Source organism: Lissotriton helveticus, assembly GCF_964261635.1.
Source record: "Lissotriton helveticus chromosome 1_1 unlocalized genomic scaffold, aLisHel1.1 SUPER_1_unloc_10, whole genome shotgun sequence".
Taxonomy (NCBI): domain Eukaryota; kingdom Metazoa; phylum Chordata; class Amphibia; order Caudata; family Salamandridae; genus Lissotriton; species Lissotriton helveticus.
Window position 1 is genome coordinate 3,626,998 of NW_027611649.1, and position 22,035 is coordinate 3,649,032.

The following is a 22,035-nucleotide window of genomic DNA, read 5'->3' on the forward strand; positions in this document are numbered from 1 at the left end:
TTGCACACACTCTGTAAATACCGTACAACTGTAGTGAGTGTAGAAGTACCTTTAGGAAATCTTTCGCATTAAGGATTCATCAGTTAATGCACACAGAGAAAAATCCTTTCAGGTGCAGTGAATGTGTGAATATCTTATGTCACTTATAAAACCTACAAATACATCAACTAACATACACAGAGTAAAAAAGAGCATTGCAATGAATGTCAGAAGTGATTTTGTCAATTGTGAACACACCTGGGGTAAACCGTACAATTGCACTAAAAGTGTGACGAGCTTTTGTCAATTTCTGATCCTACAGAGCCTCAGCGAACACACACCTTCATTATAAATAATCCTAGAGATGCAGTGAATTCAGAAAGAACTTAATAACAATAGCAATAATTTTGACTCATCTGAGGCATTGACAGGAGCAGAAGAGTGCAGTTATTGTGAGATGAAGGAATTACAGGAAAAATATGTATAATTATGTGGGATATTCAAATACCAGATGAATAAAGACTCGACTAGATGAAAAGAAGAAAACCAAAGATTTGTAGAATAATAAAAGTGTCTGTTCCCAGTGATTGTTCACTTTGGTACACATTGAAAAAAACAATGTGATATAACAGGAAATCCACTGGGAGACTAGCACAATGTGGAATAAAAGAAAAGAAACACTGGCGGTTTTTATTTGGCGGTGAAGAGTTACAAAGAAAAACATCCAAGAGTTCCTGTTCATGCTACTTGTAAAAGTGTAGGGATGAATACGATTCTGCCTGTACACATTGCTATATTAGCATAAGTGAGTTAGTTGCTCAAACGCCATTTTGCTGTTTTTGCACATGACACTACATGTCTCTGTTTTTATAAAGACAAACAGCTTGCTTTTCCTTCACATGAGAACGGTCTGTTTTTCACATCTCTAGACTCACACTGCGACCTCAAGTCTGCACAAAGTGTTGAATGTTAAAATAACAATGTATGCTGTTGATGCAGGTTGATCGGTCCACGCTCTAGACACAACACAAACAGAGCTGCTCATTTTTGAAACTCAGGTGCTTTTAATATTGCACTGCATGCATGAGACTAGCACTTGGAAAAAACCTTTCAATCGACAAAGAGCTGTGCTGATCTGGGATGTGATTCACTTCACCTGACTTTGGAGGTATGGGGTTTCCCGGTTTTAACCTAGAGAACTTCTATTATTATAATACCTAGCTCCTAGCAAGGGGAGGGTGGTACACAAGGCGCTATAGACCTGGTTCCACTATCATTATAATATGATTTCTCCCTTTGTATTTTATGGAATTGTAACAATGTTGATTGTATTGATTTTATGCATCTTTTTACTTATGTTAGCAAAGATACTGCATCTTAGATCACGTAGTTGAAATAAACATTTTAAACTATACATTGACTCTGATTACTCACATTGTGGACATTTATGAGAGTAAAACCAAAAGAGTGTTCTTGATTCCCACTATTCCTGGGAGGTCCCAAAGTCGCTTGTTCATTGGTAGCTTCGCTGTAGTACGGAGAATGAATGAGACACTGTTGCTAGTCGGATAGGGGTTCTGGGCACTGAGGTGGATTTTTGGTACACCACAATACACTGAGGTCCTGGTTTCCTACGCATAGTTCTGTGCATGAGCAGAATTCCCGCAACATGGCGCCCAAAGTCTTGATTAGTGCTCGTATCTGTCCACAATACCCTCAACACCTTTTCACGTTAACAGGCATGACGGATGAACCTACCTATACAAATGTGTTATAGGTTAATTAAAGCATGAAATTCATGAAAAGGTTCACATTTTGAATTACATCAAAATTATTATCATTATTATTGTGAATATTTACACACAGGTACATATTTTAGATTGTTTAGTGCAATACCAGAAAGAATAGAGGCTTCAAGGTAGATAATTAAAACTTTATTGTGTTTCTGCATTTTACACAGAAAAGTGACAAAGCCCTGATGACAGTCTGGGAACTGGTTTCCTCGGACTAGAAATGCGTCGGCACATCTGAGGGAGCAATCAATATCACTAAGCATTTGAACTAGCTCTGGCTGGTTGTAAAAGTCATCCTTATTTTAGGACATTCTCCTTCCTTTTGACTTTGTGTCTTCATTCTTTATTAATTCAGATTAACTTTTTTGAAAATTTCAATTGTTTGTGTTTGTATAGTGAATTTTTTGTGGAATGTATGATAATTGTGTATATGAATTGTACATATTTTGTTTGTAAATAGTTAGATTCTGGAATTTAAATGTATTGAATGTACAGTTTTTTTCTTTTTTGAGAAACTTTCAAAAGAAGAATGAATTTTTTTCTCGAAATAGACAAGTATAAATAAATATACCGGGTCAAACTCAATAAGTTTGTGTTTCTCCTATGACCTGATATAAGTTTTTGGAAATTAATTGTGTGTAGACATATTCTTGTCTTTTCTGGTTTTGGATTATCAACATTTAAATTCATGTTGTCGTACATGTGCGGTACAGAACACCCACAGTTCAGCTCTCATTAACAGTCTGATGTGAAAAAGATTTAAGATCACTCGAGACATTTCAAATGGCTTTTTTAGTCATAACCTGTCCTCCGTTAGTAGTCAATGGACAGTGTTCACTTGTGGCGGCAAACAAAAACAATTTAAAAGATTGGCCATGGGCTATAAAAACAGCCCAGGTGTCTTTGCCGCACGTGTCGTCTCTTTGTTAGATGGCATTGATCCTAATGGGTACTCGTACATTGATGATATTTATCTAATGGACAACGAATTATGGCCGCATCTGTGTCGCATTGACCGCATCATAGTTATGTTTGCGGACTTCAGTTATAAATTTATCTTTGCAAAGTCAGACATTGCGGAGTTCACTGTTGAGCCCAGTGTTGTTCCTGGGCTCAACAATGAAGGTAGAGGTCTTGCACCTCACTTCCTGGAGAAATGTGCATGTTTATGGTCTCCTAAAACTCTGAAAAAACTACAATCCTTGCTGGGAATTTTTAATTTTGGGCGTACTTATATTCCCGATTATGCCCAGCGTATCAAACCTCTATATGCTTTGATACAACCAACTTTTACCAGGTCATGCTGGCTGCCGGGACATTCAGCTATTCTACAATTTTTGCAGTCTGATCTTCTTGAATCTAAGTACTTATTGACTCATGATAACCACACTAACCTGGTAATAAGAATTGTGCCTGGTGCCACGGGTTTCACGTACTTGACGTTTAATGAAGGAGACACAGTGCTTATCGCTTACAAGTCACACTTGTACGCTTCGGCTGAAAAGCGATTTTCTTCTGTCGAGAAAGTCTTGACAGCTGTACAGATGGCGATTCTAAAAGAGAGAGCGCAGTCACAAGGAAAACACATGTTGGTTATTACACCTCATACTGCATTTGAAGCAGTGATGAAAGCCAGTGTACCAAATTCTAAAGTTTTATATCCTAATTGGATACAATGGGCAACTTTGTTGACATCTCCAGATGTCACATTTATCTGTGCCCTTTCATTGCAAACTCAGGAGTTCTTACAGTATGAGTTTGTTAATCCTGCTCCTATGTTCATGCGCACGCTTGAGGATTACCATTGTACATTAACACTGACAGTTCGGTGCAACCGGCAATAGGATCTAAGCATTCTTATTCAGTGGCCTGCGCAATCGTGGCTGGTACCATGGTGAATGGAGAATTCAAGTCCGATGTCGCAGACATTAGGTGACTGTACCGCCCAGTTGGCAGAGCTATGTGCTCTAGTGCTTGGGTCAGTGAGAATGAGGGGTAAAATGTCCCAACCCCTTACTAGCTGTTTATTGAGCAATGGTCCCTCTTTTCTGTCAAGCTTGCCCTCGGCATGGGGAAACCCCTAACCCCCTATTATAGCAAAGTTTGAGAAAGGTGTGTCAGGGCAAGCTTTGTTTTTTATAGTCTATTATGGAAAAATTCCAATTGCACGAGACGACTCGTTCCGGCATTACACCAAAATCAGGGAATCCCTATTTATCCACAGAAAAAAACGACCAGATATACTTCTTCAACCTGATTCGTAACACCCTGAGGAAGCCCCAGGCCGGATGGCCATGTAAGGGGTGAAACAAGTGTTGGCTGTTCTCCTACGTACTATTACGAATATAGTAACACCTTCATTAAAACAAAAAAATGAACCATCGTGTGATTGGAATTTTTCCATAATAGACTATAAAAAACAAAGCTTGCCCTGACACACCTTTCTCAAACTGTGCTCTAGTGTTTGCATTGAAGTTTGCTGACCCTCGTGTGACTACTTTAATTGTGAGTGACTCTTATTACTGTGTTCAGTCCTTCAATAAAAATGTATTCTTTTGGACTCAGAATGACTATCGTGATTCCAAAGGGGGCACAATTAAGCACAAGATGAAATGGGTTTGAGTCGCAGAAATAAAGAACGTCTGCTTCTTGTAAATGTAATTCATACTCTTGGTCACCAGCGTGTAGGAGTATACGCTGTTGGCAACAGTCTTGTTGATGAAGCAGCAAAGACCGCAGTAGCAACATATGTAGTAGCAGCAGTTACAAGGTCCAACAGTAAGAATGATGATGACATCTTGGCAGCTATAGTTGCTACAGAGATTGGTGATAATTACCCTCAGGGTTTCCCTTCTAAATACTCTTGTCATTTAATTCCTGATAAAGTTCTGTATGTGAGAATTAACAACGTTGGTGACAGGATGATTCCCGATGCGGACCGCAGGCTACCCTTGATAACAGTCTCTCACAAAGGCATAGCCTCAGTTCATGCCGACGTTTCAGCGTATGTCTCTATCTTACAGCAGCGTTACTGGTGGCATGGATTGTATAAATAAACTTGTAAATATGTCCTTTCTTGTTAAGTATGTCAGCAAATTAAACCTTCAACTGCTGCACGGCCGCCACAAACTCAGCTGTACATATCTAATAGACCACTTGGTTGTGTTTATTTAGAACACTGCTGACGTTTTTCTGCTGATACTGCGTATAAGTATATCTTAGTTGCAGTGGATTCATGCACACGTTATCTCTGCAATTGGCCACAAAGGAGTGCTGATGCTCGAACTGCCATCAGGGATTTGCTTGTCTTTGTGGGAATTTTTGCATGTGGCACCTTCCATTCTGATCAGGGTTCAGCGTTCACCTCTAAGGCGTACAAGGAAGCCATGGGGTCTTTGGGGGTGCAGGTGAAATTTTTGTCTCCATACTGGCCTGAGGGCAATTCTGTTGTGGAGCGAATGAACTGTGACTTAAAGCAATCTTGGACAGCTAGGGTCTTAGGTACTACGTGCACTAAATAATCTTCCTAGAAGATCTCTGGGTGGGCAGACCCCATACGAAATGCTCTTTGGCATAAAAATGTTTTTCCCGGACCTTGATGGTCTAGACATGGCGGCGACAGCCGTAACTTTTGACGTAGATAATCATTCTGCTGTGTTACAGAACCTACAAGAGACTTGAGACAGTCTTGAAAAGGAACACTTGCCCTCCACATCTGGAGCTGAAGCTGATCTACAGATTCCGGTAGTTAGCTGGCTATCCCGAGTCGGTGACCTGATCCGTGAGAGGGTGGAGATTAGAACAAGAAGGAGTTCAGCCCCTCTCATCATGTACCCGTTCCAGGGAAACAGGTACGACTCCATTGACAATTTCAAACTACAATGAGTGGCAGATTCTTCTTAGTATGACTCCTGCTGTCTCTTGTCCAGCAATGCTGAGAAATTCTGTTTTGGCCTTGGCTGACACCAACAGGCCTGACCTTGCTATAGAGATGTCCACAGTCACTAATCCATTATTAAATCCGCCAGCTGGTGATCCAAATGAAGATACTGAGTATACATATCCCACGGATGTGTCTTTGCCTGGTGTGTAGACAAGTCCAGGTGACCAGTCATGTTTTTCCTTTGACTCTGACTCTATAACATCAAGTGTACCATTGAGGTTTTCTATTTGTGTTACTTGTTTTAAAAGACATGTTTTGGTTCCACCTTGGACTTACATCTGGTTGGTTCTCAACTCCATTTTTTTGTTTATGTCAGTTGGATTTGTGATGGTATTTTTTCGTCTGGTAAATGGACACTATATAACTGAACAATCAAAAATCATATTAATTGATGGGACTTTGGCCCCACACTCCTCATCACACATCATGAAAAGAGACCATACTTTTGTCAACATCACAGCCTAGCCCGTGCTAGATGTTATTGTATGAGATGCTGGAAAATTTCAAATTCATGGACCCACAGAGGTGGTTAATGTTCCTAATGTACTTCGTGTTTCAATGGGGGATGTTGTGAAACAAAACATACGTTCTGATGATTGGGATGTCCAAGCCATTGAAGCTCTCTTCTCTGATTTGAAATATTATGCTGCCTTTGATGCTGAGGATTTATATTTAGACTCCACAAACTACGCCGACTTGTTCTGTTACCAACACTATGGCCATCACTTTCTGCATAAGGCTAATAAATTTGGAAATATGGTTAATTACACCCAATGGGAACATTGTCCTACTCCCACAGAAGGCAGCTCAAATACCCTTTTTTTTTTTTTTTTGAAAACCTTTATTGTGCATCAAATCAGAACAAATACGGGCCTACAACCGTCCGGCCGGCCACGGAAACAATAAAGCACCAATGCAACGTTACACGACACAGTAATATCTCTCATTGAAGCAAGCAGTAAAGAAGGTTACACTGTAGTTATCGTATTACCATGTCTCAGAATCAGTGAAGGTTAATTTTAAAAGTTTTCATCGCTACCATTAAGAACAGGTCATAATTCTCCGTACCAATACAAGGAAGAGAAAAGAAACGAGGTCCGTGTAGGTGGGACTCACTATAGACACCATTACCAATCAGTACAGTTCGCAGCTTGCAGGTCCCAACCAGAGGATGGCCACAAAATATGCACCCCTCTAAAGAGGACGCAACATCCCAACTAATACCACGCTACCACCCATCCCCCAATATACCTAACACGGGCCAAGAGGAAGAGAAAAAGCATATAATAGCAAAAAAGACACCATAGAAAGAAAGATGAACTAAAAATTACCCCCCCACCCTACACACATGCAGAGGCTACGGCCTACCCCCCCCCCCTAGCAGAGTGCTTGTCTCCCCATAACCCGAAATATAGCAAGAAAAGAGAAAATTGAGAAGGAGAAAAAGACAGGGAAAAGGGAAGAAAGAAGAAAGAGTACAGTTCACCTAGAGAAGAGTTCCGTTAGGAAAGAGAAAGAAAAGGAACATAAATCACAAAAGACCGGGGGAGGGCCATAAGAACATATCCAAAAACTGTCCAAGTACATCATTCCGGCCACCCTTACCCTGACTCCACCACCAATACAGTATCAACATATGAAATCCACCGGCAGTCCATCAGTGTCCCAGCAGCACAAGGAAGACAGTTCCGAGGGGAAAGGGGATACCCTCAACCCTGCCCTGTACGAGAGGATGCAGCGACGCAGTCCAACTGTATCGGAAACAACCCGGGCGAAAGAAGGGGATGAAGGGGCCCTGTCAGGATAGAAGAATGGTCCCAACCGAACATCCAGCCCGTTGCCGAGAAAACGGTAATGCCACACGAAGCGTTGCAAGGTGCGGGATCACCTCGTACAGCCAGTCCCAACATTCGCCACCATTCCAGGGAAGGGAATTGCATTTCGCTAGCCGCCATCGAGGGATCTTCAGAAAATGGCGCCCGATACCATCTTGCCATCCGGAAAACTGCTTCAGACATTCCGGGTCTACCCAGGGGTGTTTCCTCCAGCACGCTTGCAGGATCAGAGTTCCGCGCCATCTCCATGTCAGCAGAGACCGGGGCAGAGGGGCTACAAGGATGCTTCACCGGGTGTGGCGTAGCGGCCAGATGCAGCAAATCGTCACGAACCGGCAGGGGGGCCGCTGACAATATCGCGTCCATCCGACCCCCCAGGTCCCCAGCGACGGTGCGTAGGTCAGCCCTCAAGGCGGACAGGGCGCTCAGGATATCACGTAGCCGCAATGGCGCCGAGGGGAGAAAGGGCGCAGCAATGTCCTCCAGTCGGTGCAAGTGCGTGCACTGCCGCGCCGCCGGTCGATTACTCTAATTGCCAGCATTTCCAAGTAGCCCCAGCTGGCACATGATGAAGTGAGCCCAGACGGGAGGGGGTGCAGGGCAATAGTTAGTATCACCCCGCAGCAATACTGTAACAAACCCAGTCCCGGGTGTTTACCTTCAGTGTAGGAAGGCAGGCGGCAAGATGGCGCTCGTCCCAGCCCTGTAGCGAAACAAAGTAGCGGCGGAATCAATGCAGGTCCCAGGGAGTGCTACAATGTTGCTCCAGGGGCTTCTGCGCTCAGATCGGGAAAAAGCGGCAAGCAGGGCTCCAGAATCCCGAAGCTGCTGCGAGACACGGCAGCCAGCCCCATCCAGCAGCCCCCGGCGATCGTCGTTGCTCTCGGGCCAGGCACACAGCAAGAACAAAGACCCCGAGCCTGCCTCGCCGAGTCCGGAGGAGGTGAGGGCGTTGCAGCACTTGTACTGCCGGGAGCCGACTTCAGGACACAGCGGCAGGATCAGGCTGCCCTCCCGGTTCCGCCAGCGCCGAGCATTCCAAAAAGTACGTGCAGGATAACGCGGAAACCGGGAGAGCAGTTCCGAGGTAAGCGGAGCCGAGGAGTCAGGCGGCCATCATGGTCGCTGGCCAGGCTCCTCCCCTCAAATACCCTTTTGAATAAATTCACATATTTTACTGACTTTGATCGGTCTAACCCAAGCTCATTTTATTTTAAATTAAATTACAAATCAAATTCGAAAGTGAGACTTACTCACACACAATTGTTGTATTCCAAATCCTTTATGGATCAGTTAGCAGTGGATGGCTACGAGCTATGTAAAGATACCATAGATCCTAAATCTGTTTGGGGTTCTAGACCCTGGCAAGTGCAGGGCACTGAAGCTTTACACCAAGCATGTCTTATTCCGGGCCACATGTTGTTTTTAAATAGTACGATCTCACAAACAACTTGTCTTGGCTTGGCCACTTCAAAACACATGAATACCCCTAAAATTCCTAATCTGCATGCTTACCCTAATTGGAACAATCATACCGATAGGTCCCTTGATGAATTACAATCTTTAATTTCTAACTCCTCCTTTAGAATTTCGTCACTGGATCCTGTGGGTTGGCTGTTGTGGCCAACAAGTTCTGATTCTTGTCAACATGGCTTTCTGGGTTTAGCCCCTGGCCTCACACAGGACAGAACTGATCCCTTTTTGAAACTTCCCATTCAGTTACCACCTAGTCAGTGGGGAAATTATGTCAAAATTGGCTGAAACATTCCACCCTTTCGTCTGTTAAACATCATTTATCTTTGTTGACCGACAATGTTGATTTAACTGATTTTGTTAAGGGTCCTGTGAGTGGAAGATCTAAAAGATATATATATGTGCTATTTACAATGAAGTTTGGAAACTGTCACAGGTTGAGGCTGCTTCCCATTTATGAGCAATCGACCAAGCTAATTTGGAAAAAGTGTTTGCTGTCATTGATAATAGCATTAACACACTCTCTTCCGGGATTTACACCTTGGATAATATTGTTTCATCTGTTGTGGATATCTTGCAAGATGATGTTTCTGTTTTGTTAATTGGTCAAAATCAATTGCGGTCCATCACGCAGTTTGCATGGACCTTACAAACTTTAAAATCTGGGAAAGTGCCTTGGGACTACATTAATATATTGTCAGTGCTTTTTCCGTTTAATTTAACTGAAAAACAACAGTTCATGTCCATGAAGGATGCCTCATATTCTCTATTGCATATAAAAATATTAGAACCATTACCATTTTCTGTAGCCGAATCTAATTCAGCTGTGTGGGTCATCCATGGTTTAATAACATTGTATTTTCCTCTGTTTAAGTTTAGTTCAAGTATGAAACACTATGCCCTGGGTAGATATGAACCACTTGGTACCGCTTTTCTCCATGAAGTTTGGTCTCTGCCCTTCTCATACAGATGTCTGAGGGATGGCTAAGAGGTTTACTTAAAAAGGCAGGAGTGCACTTCCACACCTGATCATTCACTCGTATGCAAGAATGTTTAATTGCACGACACGTGTAATGTGGAGACTCCGAATTTAGCTTGCATTATGAATGGAATTCCTGTGACAGCTATCGTACCAACATTCACACTATTAGCTAACGGTAGCTATTTGCTTTTAAATAATAAAGCTTGCTGCAGGATCTTGGCTGGAATTCTGTACATTGTCACTGTTTCACAGCGAGTAGGGAGGCTTGATATCTTGATTTGGCCTTTCATTCCGACCCTGAAAGCAGAGTTCAACAAGTTGATGGAAAGTTGTGACTATGAGGTTGTACACAGGTTCCTGTAGTACACATGTGAAACCGTCGTCAAAAAGTGCTAATGTTTAAGGTATTTATAAACTTTCTGTCAGACGACAGAATTACAGTGTGGTTTGTGGCCGCGGGCTGCACTGGTGGGGGTGGGGTGAGAGGGGGAGGGGGCTGAGTAAAATAAAATAAAATTTGTGATTATGAGGTTGTATACAGGTTCGTGCAGTACATGCCTTCATACATTGAGGTAGCAGACCGAGTATACAAATATCTCTTTCCCTCCTGCCGTTTGACTCCATCTTTATCTCCCTTCTGCTTTCCATCTCCGTTGCCCTGTGTTATCTTACTGTGTGTGTGTCTGTCTGTGTCTGCCTTCAGTCCGGGCTGAAGAAGTTTGCTGTGGAGGCACACACAGATAGTCGCATCAAAGTACTTGGCAGGTTTTCAAAAAACTATTTATATAATTGAGATGCTTTTTTGAAGCGCTTGTGAATGTCGACTTTCACAATTACTGCTCGGTTGGCTCCACAGAGCAGAGGGTATGTCGTATTTGACTTCTTAGTGCTTCTGCATCTGCACTCTGTTCTCTGGTGGCTGGAGGAGAAGTGTTTGCTATAGTGCAGATGAAAGGGTGATAAGGAGTGAAATACGACATAGCGTCTCGTCTGTAGAAGTGGGGGAGCAGTGATTAACACTGAGTGAAGCGGAACTGCGGCGGTGTTTGGTAACAGTAATAAATTATTTTCTTACAGAGGAACGATTGTTTGCATGGTCCGCGACCCGCTAAGAAAGGCTTGACGGGCCGTCATAGGCCTGCGGGTTCTAGTATGAGTACGTCTGGTCGACAAAAGAAAACATGAACTTAGTACAGCTGAGGTTACGTGGAACACATGAATACTCTTTCAGTATACAATTATTTCAGTTCAGAATATGGATTAAAAGAGAGAACGTGTATATTTGAAATGTTTATTCAGAAATGCAGTGTTTTCAAGGCAAGTTTCTTATCTAATACGAGTACAGATATTGTAAGAAACAAAATAATCGGCATAGTCACTAGTACATAGAATACAAATGTTATAGTTGATGTAAAATGAATATGGTTTAGCAAAATTAATTCTACACCGTTATGAGGAAGTACATTATATTTTATTAAATGTAAGAAGGTGCCTTGCCTTTCAGTTTAGCAACAATACATGGAAATGCTAGTGGTTAGACATCAGCTCATTAACAATCAGGTCTCTGCATGCGAAGCACTATCAACTTTGTGTTATGCTATTGTGTGAGGAAAAAAAAACGCGCCAAAAGCGACAAGTTGGATGGAGGTGCATGTATGCTATCTGTTGGAACGTTTGAAAATTAGTGTTGAGAAGAGCTACTATATTGACATATCTTTTGACGGTTTCAGTACTCCATCTGAAATACAGCACGAAAAGTAATGCAAATATTAGTGAGAGAACATATTTTTCTCTTATGAATTAATAAAAAAAATTCAGTACATGGAAAACTAAAGCAGCAGAGGTGTGTGAGGCGCAAATAAGCAGTTGAAAGGAGAAATGGCGTTTACACTTATAAAAAACTCATGCTACCTTTACACATTAATTAGGGCACATGTAGCATATATTACCCTGTTTTGCTCCGAGTACGTTTGAAATAAGATAAGATAAGATATGCAACTGAATTGTTGAAATTAGAGTTCAATAAAAAGTTAAGTTCGAAATCGAATAACTGAGGAAAACATAAAACACGAAAATCTGACCAGCAGGAAATTGTAATGTCCACTGTTAGTAAAGCCAATAGGTCTGTTGATGTAAAAAAAAATCCAAGAAAACGTGAAAAAGATAGGGAGGCAAAACAAAATGTAGACGTCAATGGCTTGCATAAGAGTCATCCAATAACTGAGTAAGCGAAATAAGCAGCAACCGCTTCTAAAAGGAAGTCACTGTTATCATCCGAAAACATGTCAGCCATCCAATTGAAAAGAGGAAAAGAACATACATGGTCTTTAATTACCGGAGCCTCTAGTACCATCAGAGGGCAGCTCGGTGTCTTTTCTATGTAGCTGTGTGCCAAAAAATCTTGCGCCGCTGCGAATATATTCCAATGACCCAGAACTCCATGTATCGCTGCAAAGGCCATAATCCCTCCGTTGGAACAAAGCTGTTCATGATCAATTAACGGATTCATTAGATGATTATGATTCACTTCAGGAGATACCAAGTTGCATAGACATAAGTCCAGGGCCCACATGAAATCACAGCTCAGGCAATGAAATACAAGCTGCACACAGGTGAAGTAGGAAAATCGAAATGATAATCGATATGACACACTCAAAGTCAGAGTGGTAGGATGCCATAGTACTCATGCATCTTCTGGCGAAATAGTTCTAAGTGTTCCGGCTCGTTTGTGAAGACAGGAGGGACATCCATTTTGTAGTAAACAAAATAGGAACACAAAAGTCGCAGCAGTGGTAGTACAACAGGAAGTCCAGACAAATAGGTATCGAGTGCAGAGTAGCAGAATGAGTTCAAATTATTTCTGCAAGAGAAGTCACTAAACCATTGCTTAGTAGTTATAAAAAAAATAGGGCTCTCTTGAAGTGGAGGATGCGTTAAAGATTATGGGAGTCACCTCAGCAAATTTTAAAGGAAGGTCACTATTTCATAAGGAATGCACTTCTTTGTGAATATTAGCTAAGTGAAAGAGATATGTTTGCGAACAGATGGTAGGGTAACTTGTTTTTGTGACAATAAGGCTGTAGTTCATGTCTTGTGATTAAAGGGCGGAATTCGCCGCCAGATGGAAACATCAAGGTTCCCATGCGGGGGTAGATAAACTACATTCTTATATGGAAGCATATGCAGAGTGACTATTACCGCGTAAGCTTTGCTGTTTAAAAACTCATAGTAATTTTCATTACATGAAAAAAAACATAACCACTGTTGAAGAATAAGGAAAAAGTCGGCATTATAGCAGGCACTGGTGTATCTTTGAAAAGATATGCAACATTATAGCGCTTCTACTTAAATAAGTCATGTAATTAAAAAGTGCCTGCATGTGAACGACTAATTACATGTTTGAGTATACTGATTTCTATAAAGATTTAGGGGCAGATTAACATGCTCCATGCGGCAGTTTTGCTTCACTTGTCCCATGTTAAAAGTGATGCTAAAGTGGCATAAGGGGATTGTAAATCTGCCGAACATTTTTTTGCCGTCTCAAAGGCATTTGTAAGTGATAGGGAGCAACTTGGTTTTATGACTGTAGGAGGTACTGAGCCGCTGGTATCTATTTATGTGAAGAAATTCAAAGAATTTGAACACTGAAAAAACGCGAAAGGTAGACTAATTAATTCGTGCATTATCCAAGTTGCAGTTGCGGCTTCAGATACTAAAAAGGGAAAAGTGTGTAGGCGTTGAATGTGGAATATTGAAAAAAACGTGTGTCATGGAAAGCAAATGTGGTTTGAAAATGAAATGTAAAGGTTTAAAGAGAGAGGATAAAATTAAGATAGTTTCAGGGCTTTAAGTTGGCCGGGTCTGTTCGGGTTTCAGCACAGGCAGTTTCTTAAAGGTAGGCTTGCTGTCTATCGGGCTGCACTTTTGAGGCCAGACGTAGGCAGACTTTTTAGTTAACTTGTGCAGCTATTAATCTGTGTCAAAGGTATTAGTACTTAGTTCCTATAGGTATGATGTTACGTGTTCTACCATACTTACATGTAAAAATTTAGAGGGCAAAATTTACAGTGTGGTTTGTGGCCGAGAGCTGCAATGGTGGGTATGAGTTCAGAGGGAAAAGTGTTGGGGCTAAAGGGAAAGAAAGAGTTGTGAGTTAAGATTATACAGAGTTCTTGTAACAGATACGTTCTTGCACTAAGTTAGTGGAGTCAGTATACATATATCTGTGTTGCTGTTTTCGTTTTCTGAACATACCGTTTTTGTGCTGCTTACTTCATATATTTTAGTGTGTCTGGCTTGCCCTCTGTATCTCTGTCTACTGTGCAGTTTTTCTCCATGTTGCCTATCCTTTGATTTTTACCGTTCCTGTCTCTCATACATTTTCTCTCTATGCAGTTGTTGTTCTCCCTCACATGGGCCTTTATTATGAAGGCCTTGCGCCGGTGGTGCGTCACTTTTAACATGGGAAAAAGTGATGTATCTCTGGCGCATGGCTTTCATAAATGAGAAGCTTTGTGTCCTATTCTTTTTGTTTTCCTTGCTCTCTCTGTCTTGGTTCTGCTTTTCACTATATTTATTCATTTCTGTGATTGTTTTATTTTCTGGCCTAAAAGCACTCTTACCTTCACTGTCCCTTGTGATATCTCTCTTCTTCTCGTGCTCCTTTTGTATGTTTATCTGTGTCGTGTTTTGGGGGGCGTGGCTTGCGCGCCGGCGATAGAGGACGTCTCTCCCGTGAGCTCCGTCTCGGACAACCCGCGGATGCCGTGAGGAATCGCCTTACCGTCTTTCGGACGGTTTTTCTTGCCAAATTGCGGTGTCGGAAGGTGGGAACTCAGCAATGCAGCGCTTTGCCAGCCGAAACGAGCTCAGTTTCGAGGACAATTTCCACTGGTAAACATCTACTCACTTCAAAGCACGAACGGCCGCCATTTTGTATGCAGCCGGTTCGTATGTTTTATTTGCGCTATCACTGCTCTCTCCCCCTTCGCTTTGGCACTAGCTTGGCTCAGCCATCAACTTAGGATGCTGCATTATTGATAAAGTGCTGTGGACTCTTTTTCACTTCTGGCAATGTTCCTGCTTTCAATTTACATGCGCAGTTCTTTCTATGTGGTAAAGTGACCGCCATTTTGCGTTTCTGGATGCCTTGCTTTTTACTACTGATACATTCAAGGAATGTGCTGACTGCCTCAACGCCATTTCAAGTCTCTTGTTCTCCTGGCCTCCAATGACCATCAGTCTCCTCCATTTGCTCAATGCACTGTCTATGCTCACCTTTGAGTGTTTTGGCGCTTTCTTTCATCTAGTCTTGCACTCCATATTAGCACGATGGTCTATCACAATATCAATATTCTGACCTGGTGGATGCCTCTTTTATGATAATGTGTGGCTGTTAGTGAATCTTCGCACTGATAAATAGTGTGTCATTGGGCGACTCCTTTTCTCATCGTCCTATATTTGCCACAGTGTGTGCCCCTATCACCTTTGTGCATCTACATTCTACTTCATATTATACAGCATTATTGGACATAACTCCCTTTTGTCATACTGCATCATGGCTAATGTCTCTACTTCGCCGAAGTTATCGCAAACAGGAACCAAACCTAAAAGACCAAAAAATGATCCACCCTCCCCCATTAACTCTTCGACTAATCCTGTTCTGGACTCCATCCTTGAGGAGGTGCGTGGTCTCCAACCCTTTATGTCTGCTACCAATGCTAAACTTCAGCAGATTGAGGAGCGCTGGGTGGTTATGGAAAATAAGGTTTTGAACTTAGAACAACGTGTAAGCGATGTCCAGGACCTCTCAACTTGAATTCCACTTTTGGAACAAGAAATCCACAAACTCAAACTACATACTGAGGATTTGGAAAATCGCAATAGACGCAACAACCTACGCGTTTATGGTGTTCCGGAAAATTTGGAGGGGTCTGACATGGTCTCTTTTATTCGGAAACTTCTTCAGGAACTTTTGGAACTCTCACCATCGACTCATCCTCTCAACATCCAAAGAGCACATCGTCTTGGCCGCCTCAATTCCAATGCAACCAAACCACGTGGAATCATCATGTTATTTTTGGAGTTCACAGAGTTAATGGCTGTTTTGAAAGCCGCCAGGGCCAAACGTCGTCTCCAGTGGCCTGGTCACAACATCTTCATTTCCCAACACCTCTCTTCTGCTACCAATGCTCGACGTAAGGAATTCCTGAGCCTTCGACCCACGATGAGACAACTCAACATTCAGTATGGAATTCTCTATCCCTGCTTCTGCAAGATCACACACAATGGTCGTACCAGGTCGTATGATGATCCCCAGAAACTTTGCGACTTTTTGATGAGTGTCTCACCTTCCACCATGGACACTGCTAGCTAATGCCTTTTTGTTTTTCCATGTTTTTCTCTTTCTACAATTACTACTCTAACCTATCTAACTTTTCTTAACTTATCTTCCTTTACTATTTCGTTTTTAATATTTTCCTCACATCCTTGTGCTTATCCTTTCTCATGATGTCCGTATCCGGTCTGCTCGTGGGACATGTCCTCTCCCAGGTGTACCCGCGTCTCACATGTTTTGGTTACTGTCTTCTTCTCAGATCAAGCCTTTGTGCCTTGACCTGTTTCCTAATTCTTTTTCTCTCTTTATGTATCTTTCCTCTCTCTCTCTTTTCTCTCTCTTTCCTAGCTTCCTTCTTCTCAAGTTACCTCTACTGTTTTCTTTACTTCTCCGTTTATTCTTTCCTCGTTGTTTGATGCTTCTTTCTCTTCTTGAAATGAGCATTCTAAAATTCCAATGTTTAACTGTTATTTTTTGTCTTCCCCTATGTAGTGATCTCCTTGCCTTGTGTCGCTTCCACTCGTCGCCCATTTTTCCCTCCTCCCAACATGTGTAATTTTGTCTCTTGGAATGTTCGTGGTCTTGGTCATCCTGTCAAGCGTCAGAAGGTATTGTCTCACTTAACCAAATTTCATTCACAGGTTGTTTTTCTTCAGGAGACTCATTGCTCTGACACTGAATCCCTTAAGCTAAAGAGACATTGGGTGGGTCAGGTTGTGTTTTCTCCTGCGGTTAACAAAAAAGGAGGGGTTGCTATATTATTTCACAAGGCTTTAAATGCACAAATTATCTCCTCTCAAAATGATGATGAAGGTCGTTGGGCAATGGCAAAGGTTGTTATTCACAACAAGACGATGGTCTTATTGAATATATATGGCCCTGTACGTCCGGACCCCAAATTTTGGAAAGACATTAAATTGCTCATTTCATCTATTGATTGCCCTGATTTTATTGTAGCTGGTGATTTTAACCAATGGTTGGACCCTTTTTCAGATCGGTTATCTTCGAGTAAATTTCAACCTGACAAAACCCATAAGAGTTTTCAGTCTGCCATTGCCTCTCGGCCTATATATGACTCGTGGAAAGTGTGTAATCCTGATTTATTGGAATATACTTTTTTTTCTAATGTCCATCATACACGTTCGAGGATTGATTATATTATGATTAGTAAGTCTCTTCTTCCCTCCATTCAAAAATCTGTTATTGGTTCTATTTTTATTTCTGACCAAACCCCGGTCTATACTACCCTTGATCTTTCCCTTAGCTCCTCTAAATTTAGTCGTTGGAAATTTAACTCTTTTCTTTTATCTGATGCCACTTTTATGAAAAAATGTACTGCGTTTTTTAATGAATACTTTTCCTTAAATGACCCCGTTGATACCTCCATTCCTAACACTTGGGATGCTTTTAAAGCTTCTTTTCGAGCTTTTACGATTTCCTATGTTTCTGCTAAAAAGAAGCTTAATAAGCAAAAATATGAAGATCAACTTAAACAGATTAAAACCCTTGAACACACGTATTATGGCTGAGATACCCGCCACCCCCTCTCAACACAATCCCCAAGGATGGGAAACCGGAAACAGTTCTGAACTTTTGGAATACGGGAGGGAGTGACCCTCCCGGCCGTATTTATTAAAATATGAAACAAAATTAAAACATTAAAATAACAGTTTCATATTATGTACAATTTCATTACCACATTGCGATGTTTTGGCTAACCTTAACATATTCTCTAATACAAAGGTTCTCCTAGCCGAACTAACATCCTACAAAACATTTAACTTGAAATTTTGAAATTGTACATCCTAACGTTTAAGGGCCAACGGCAAGGTCGTAACCGGTGTCAAGATCCCTAAACCAGAAATATCCCCCTCACTTGTGAGGGGCGACCGCACAGAGGTGTACCTCGAGTGCAACTACCAATTTCCCTTGACTTGACGGGGGCCCCAATAAACTCGACGCCACTTAAAGGTCGTCCGAGGACTCGTGTGAGGTATCTAGAAGGTAGCGTAGACCCCCCCCCAAACCCCACACAACTTACCACATCTGCCGTCGCAGATGACCTGGCCCCGGGAAATTCTCCAGGAGGGGGCTGTAGCCCCTCCTACCCAGGAAGGGGCCTTGACCGCCTTTCCTTTCCTTTCGGCGGCCCATCCTTAGAAGGGACCGCCTACCCCGTTGAGGGGCCAATGGCCACCTCCCTCGAGCGCTCCCATCCGTAATGGGTGACGCCCACTCATAGGGATCTTCCAATTAGTGCTCACCGATCATGACCTTACCGCCCGACCAAAATAAATACGACAGTTCTAACCTAAATGACTAATTTACTTAAAAGACAGTAAAAACAACAACTTTATTAATAACATGCTACTGATCAACACTAGAGCAGGATTACTTTATTTGCAAAACATACCACAAATTGACCATTCTTTATTGCATATTCAAAGTTATCACGATAATAATCCGAACCTGTAAACAAAATTAGAGTTACCACATCAAACTTTATTCAAAACCACTTGCTGTCCTCAGGGGCTGGTGGGTGGGTCAAAAATGGCTCTTCGTTCCGTCTCGAGCTCACGTGCAGCGAGGTGGTGCAGCTTCAGAGCACAGGAACAAGAGGATGCTTCCTTGGCTTGTTGCTCCTTTTATCCGTCTTCAGGGCGGGCGTAAACCCGCCCCGGCCTGCCCCGAGGGCGTGGCCGGCCGCGTCAGTGTCTAGGCCAGCCCACTCCAGGGCGGGAAAAAGGCGCGCCCCGGCTACGCCACTTCGGGCATACCAGCCGAGACTCGCCTCCCGCCCAAGATGGCTTCCCGGGGGGATCGTGGTACTCCACCATACGTTCGGGGGGACCGAATGGTCGCCCCTTTCCATATGGCTGAGATACCCGCCACCCCCTCTCAACACAATCCCCAAGGATGGAAACCGGAAACAGTTCTGAACTTTTGGAATACGGGAGGGAGTGACCCTCCCGGCCGTATTTATTAAAATATGAAACAAAATTAAAACATTAAAATAACAGTTTCATATTATGTACAATTTCATTACCACATTGCGATGTTTTGGCTAACCTTAACATATTCTCTAATACAAAGGTTCTCCTAGCCGAACTAACATCCTACAAAACATTTAACTTGAAATTTTGAAATTGTACATCCTAACGTTTAAGGGCCAACGGCAAGGTCGTAACCGGTGTCAAGATCCCTAAACCAGAAATATCCCCCTCACTTGTGAGGGGCGACCGCACAGAGGTGTACCTCGAGTGCAACTACCAATTTCCCTTGACTTGACGGGGGCCCCAATAAACTCGACGCCACTTAAAGGTCGTCCGAGGACTCGTGTGAGGTATCTAGAAGGTAGCGTAGACCCCTCCCCAAACCCCACACAACTTACCACATCTGCCGTCGCAGATGACCTGGCCCCGGGAAATTCTCCAGGAGGGGGCTGTAGCCCCTCCTACCCAGGAAGGGGCCTTGACCGCCTTTCCTTTCCTTTCGGCGGCCCATCCTTAGAAGGGACCGCCTACCCCGTTGAGGGGCCAATGGCCACCTCCCTCGAGCGCTCCCATCCGTAATGGGTGACGCCCACTCATAGGGATCTTCCAATTAGTGCTCACCGATCATGACCTTACCGCCCGACCAAAATAAATACGACAGTTCTAACCTAAATGACTAATTTACTTAAAAGACAGTAAAAACAACAACTTTATTAATAACATGCTACTGATCAACACTAGAGCAGGATTACTTTATTTGCAAAACATACCACAAATTGACCATTCTTTATTGCATATTCAAAGTTATCACGATAATAATCCGAACCTGTAAACAAAATTAGAGTTACCACATCAAACTTTATTCAAAACCACTTGCTGTCCTCAGGGGCTGGTGGGTGGGTCAAAAATGGCTCTTCGTTCCGTCTCGAGCTCACGTGCAGCGAGGTGGTGCAGCTTCAGAGCACAGGAACAAGAGGATGCTTCCTTGGCTTGTTGCTCCTTTTATCCGTCTTCAGGGCGGGCGTAAACCCGCCCCGGCCTGCCCCGAGGGCGTTGCCGGCCGCGTCAGTGTCTAGGCCAGCCCACTCCAGGGCGGGAAAAAGGCGCGCCCCGGCTACGCCACTTCGGGCATACCAGCCGAGACTCGCCTCCCGCCCAAGATGGCTTCCCGGGGGGATCGTGGTACTCCACCATACGTTCGGGGGGACCGAATGGTCGCCCCTTTCCATATGGCTGAGATACCCGCCACCCCCTCTCAACACAATCCCCAAGGATGGGAAACCGGAAACAGTTCTGAACTTTTGGAATACGGGAGGGAGTGACCCTCCCGGCCGTATTTATTAAAATATGAAACAAAATTAAAACATTAAAATAACAGTTTCATATTATGTACAATTTCATTACCACATTGCGATGTTTTGGCTAACCTTAACATATTCTCTAATACAAAGGTTCTCCTAGCCGAACTAACATCCTACAAAACATTTAACTTGAAATTTTGAAATTGTACATCCTAACGTTTAAGGGCCAACGGCAAGGTCGTAACCGGTGTCAAGATCCCTAAACCAGAAATATCCCCCTCACTTGTGAGGGGCGACCGCACAGAGGTGTACCTCGAGTGCAACTACCAATTTCCCTTGACTTGACGGGGGCCCCAATAAACTCGACGCCACTTAAAGGTCGTCCGAGGACTCGTGTGAGGTATCTAGAAGGTAGCGTAGACCCCCCCCCAAACCCCACACAACTTACCACATCTGCCGTCGCAGATGACCTGGCCCCGGGAAATTCTCCAGGAGGGGGCTGTAGCCCCTCCTACCCAGGAAGGGGCCTTGACCGCCTTTCCTTTCCTTTCGGCGGCCCATCCTTAGAAGGGACCGCCTACCCCGTTGAGGGGCCAATGGCCACCTCCCTCGAGCGCTCCCATCCGTAATGGGTGACGCCCACTCATAGGGATCTTCCAATTAGTGCTCACCGATCATGACCTTACCGCCACAGGCCGGATAGTTGACCGGCTATCCGGACCCCCCACCACACTCCTACCTAAAGGTCATGTCTTAAAGTCTTTAGCCAAGCTACACAGTCTCCTATGAGTAACTCGTTCCCCACCCGGGACAAATGAACACCATCCCCCAAATACATACTGTCACCCGTAATACAACCATGCGAAATAGAATGCAGTGTATTGGAACGGAACAATCGACTCACTTTGTTATTAATTTTTCTTACTGAATGATTCAGAGCAGAAACAGAAATAGCCCCCCGCCATACTTTCCGCGGGATCATATGTGACCATGCAATCGTGCACCCTGGAACTCTCCTCGCCAACCAACTTACAGTGGAAAGCATCGCCTCAAGAAGAAGTCGTCTACCAGTGGTGACCAAATCATTGCCCCCAAGATGTACTATGACTATAGACGGCGGTGACCTCATCCGCCCTAGCAAACCCTCAAAGAATGATTGAAACTGGTCAATACAGAGTCCGCCCTTTCCGTAGAAGGACACACTGTACCCGTATTCCCCAGCCACGTGAATCATGTCACCTGCTTTGAATACGTCCGCGGCACGCCTCACGTATGAGTGGCCCACGACCCACACCTCCTTTTTCACAGCCGGTGAAGTCTGACCGCTGGCCCGGTGTTGGGTCGACTGCATAGTCCGCCCCGCCTCGTAGGCTTGCGCAACTGAAACCAAACAAAAACA

At 43.4% G+C, this 22,035-nt stretch overlaps 1 protein-coding gene across 1 annotated transcript in view; it reads left to right on the forward strand.

The window, feature by feature from the left end:
• LOC144805444 (uncharacterized) overlaps positions 1-15,823 on the forward strand; it is a 79,410-nt gene extending 63,587 nt beyond the window's left edge. Inside the window, exon 3 of the mRNA XM_078671996.1 lies at positions 15,526-15,823. Within this exon, the coding sequence (XP_078528122.1) occupies positions 15,526-15,823 (298 nt within the window). The remainder of the gene's footprint in view (positions 1-15,525) is intronic.
• The last annotated feature ends 6,212 nt before the right edge of the window (positions 15,824-22,035 follow it).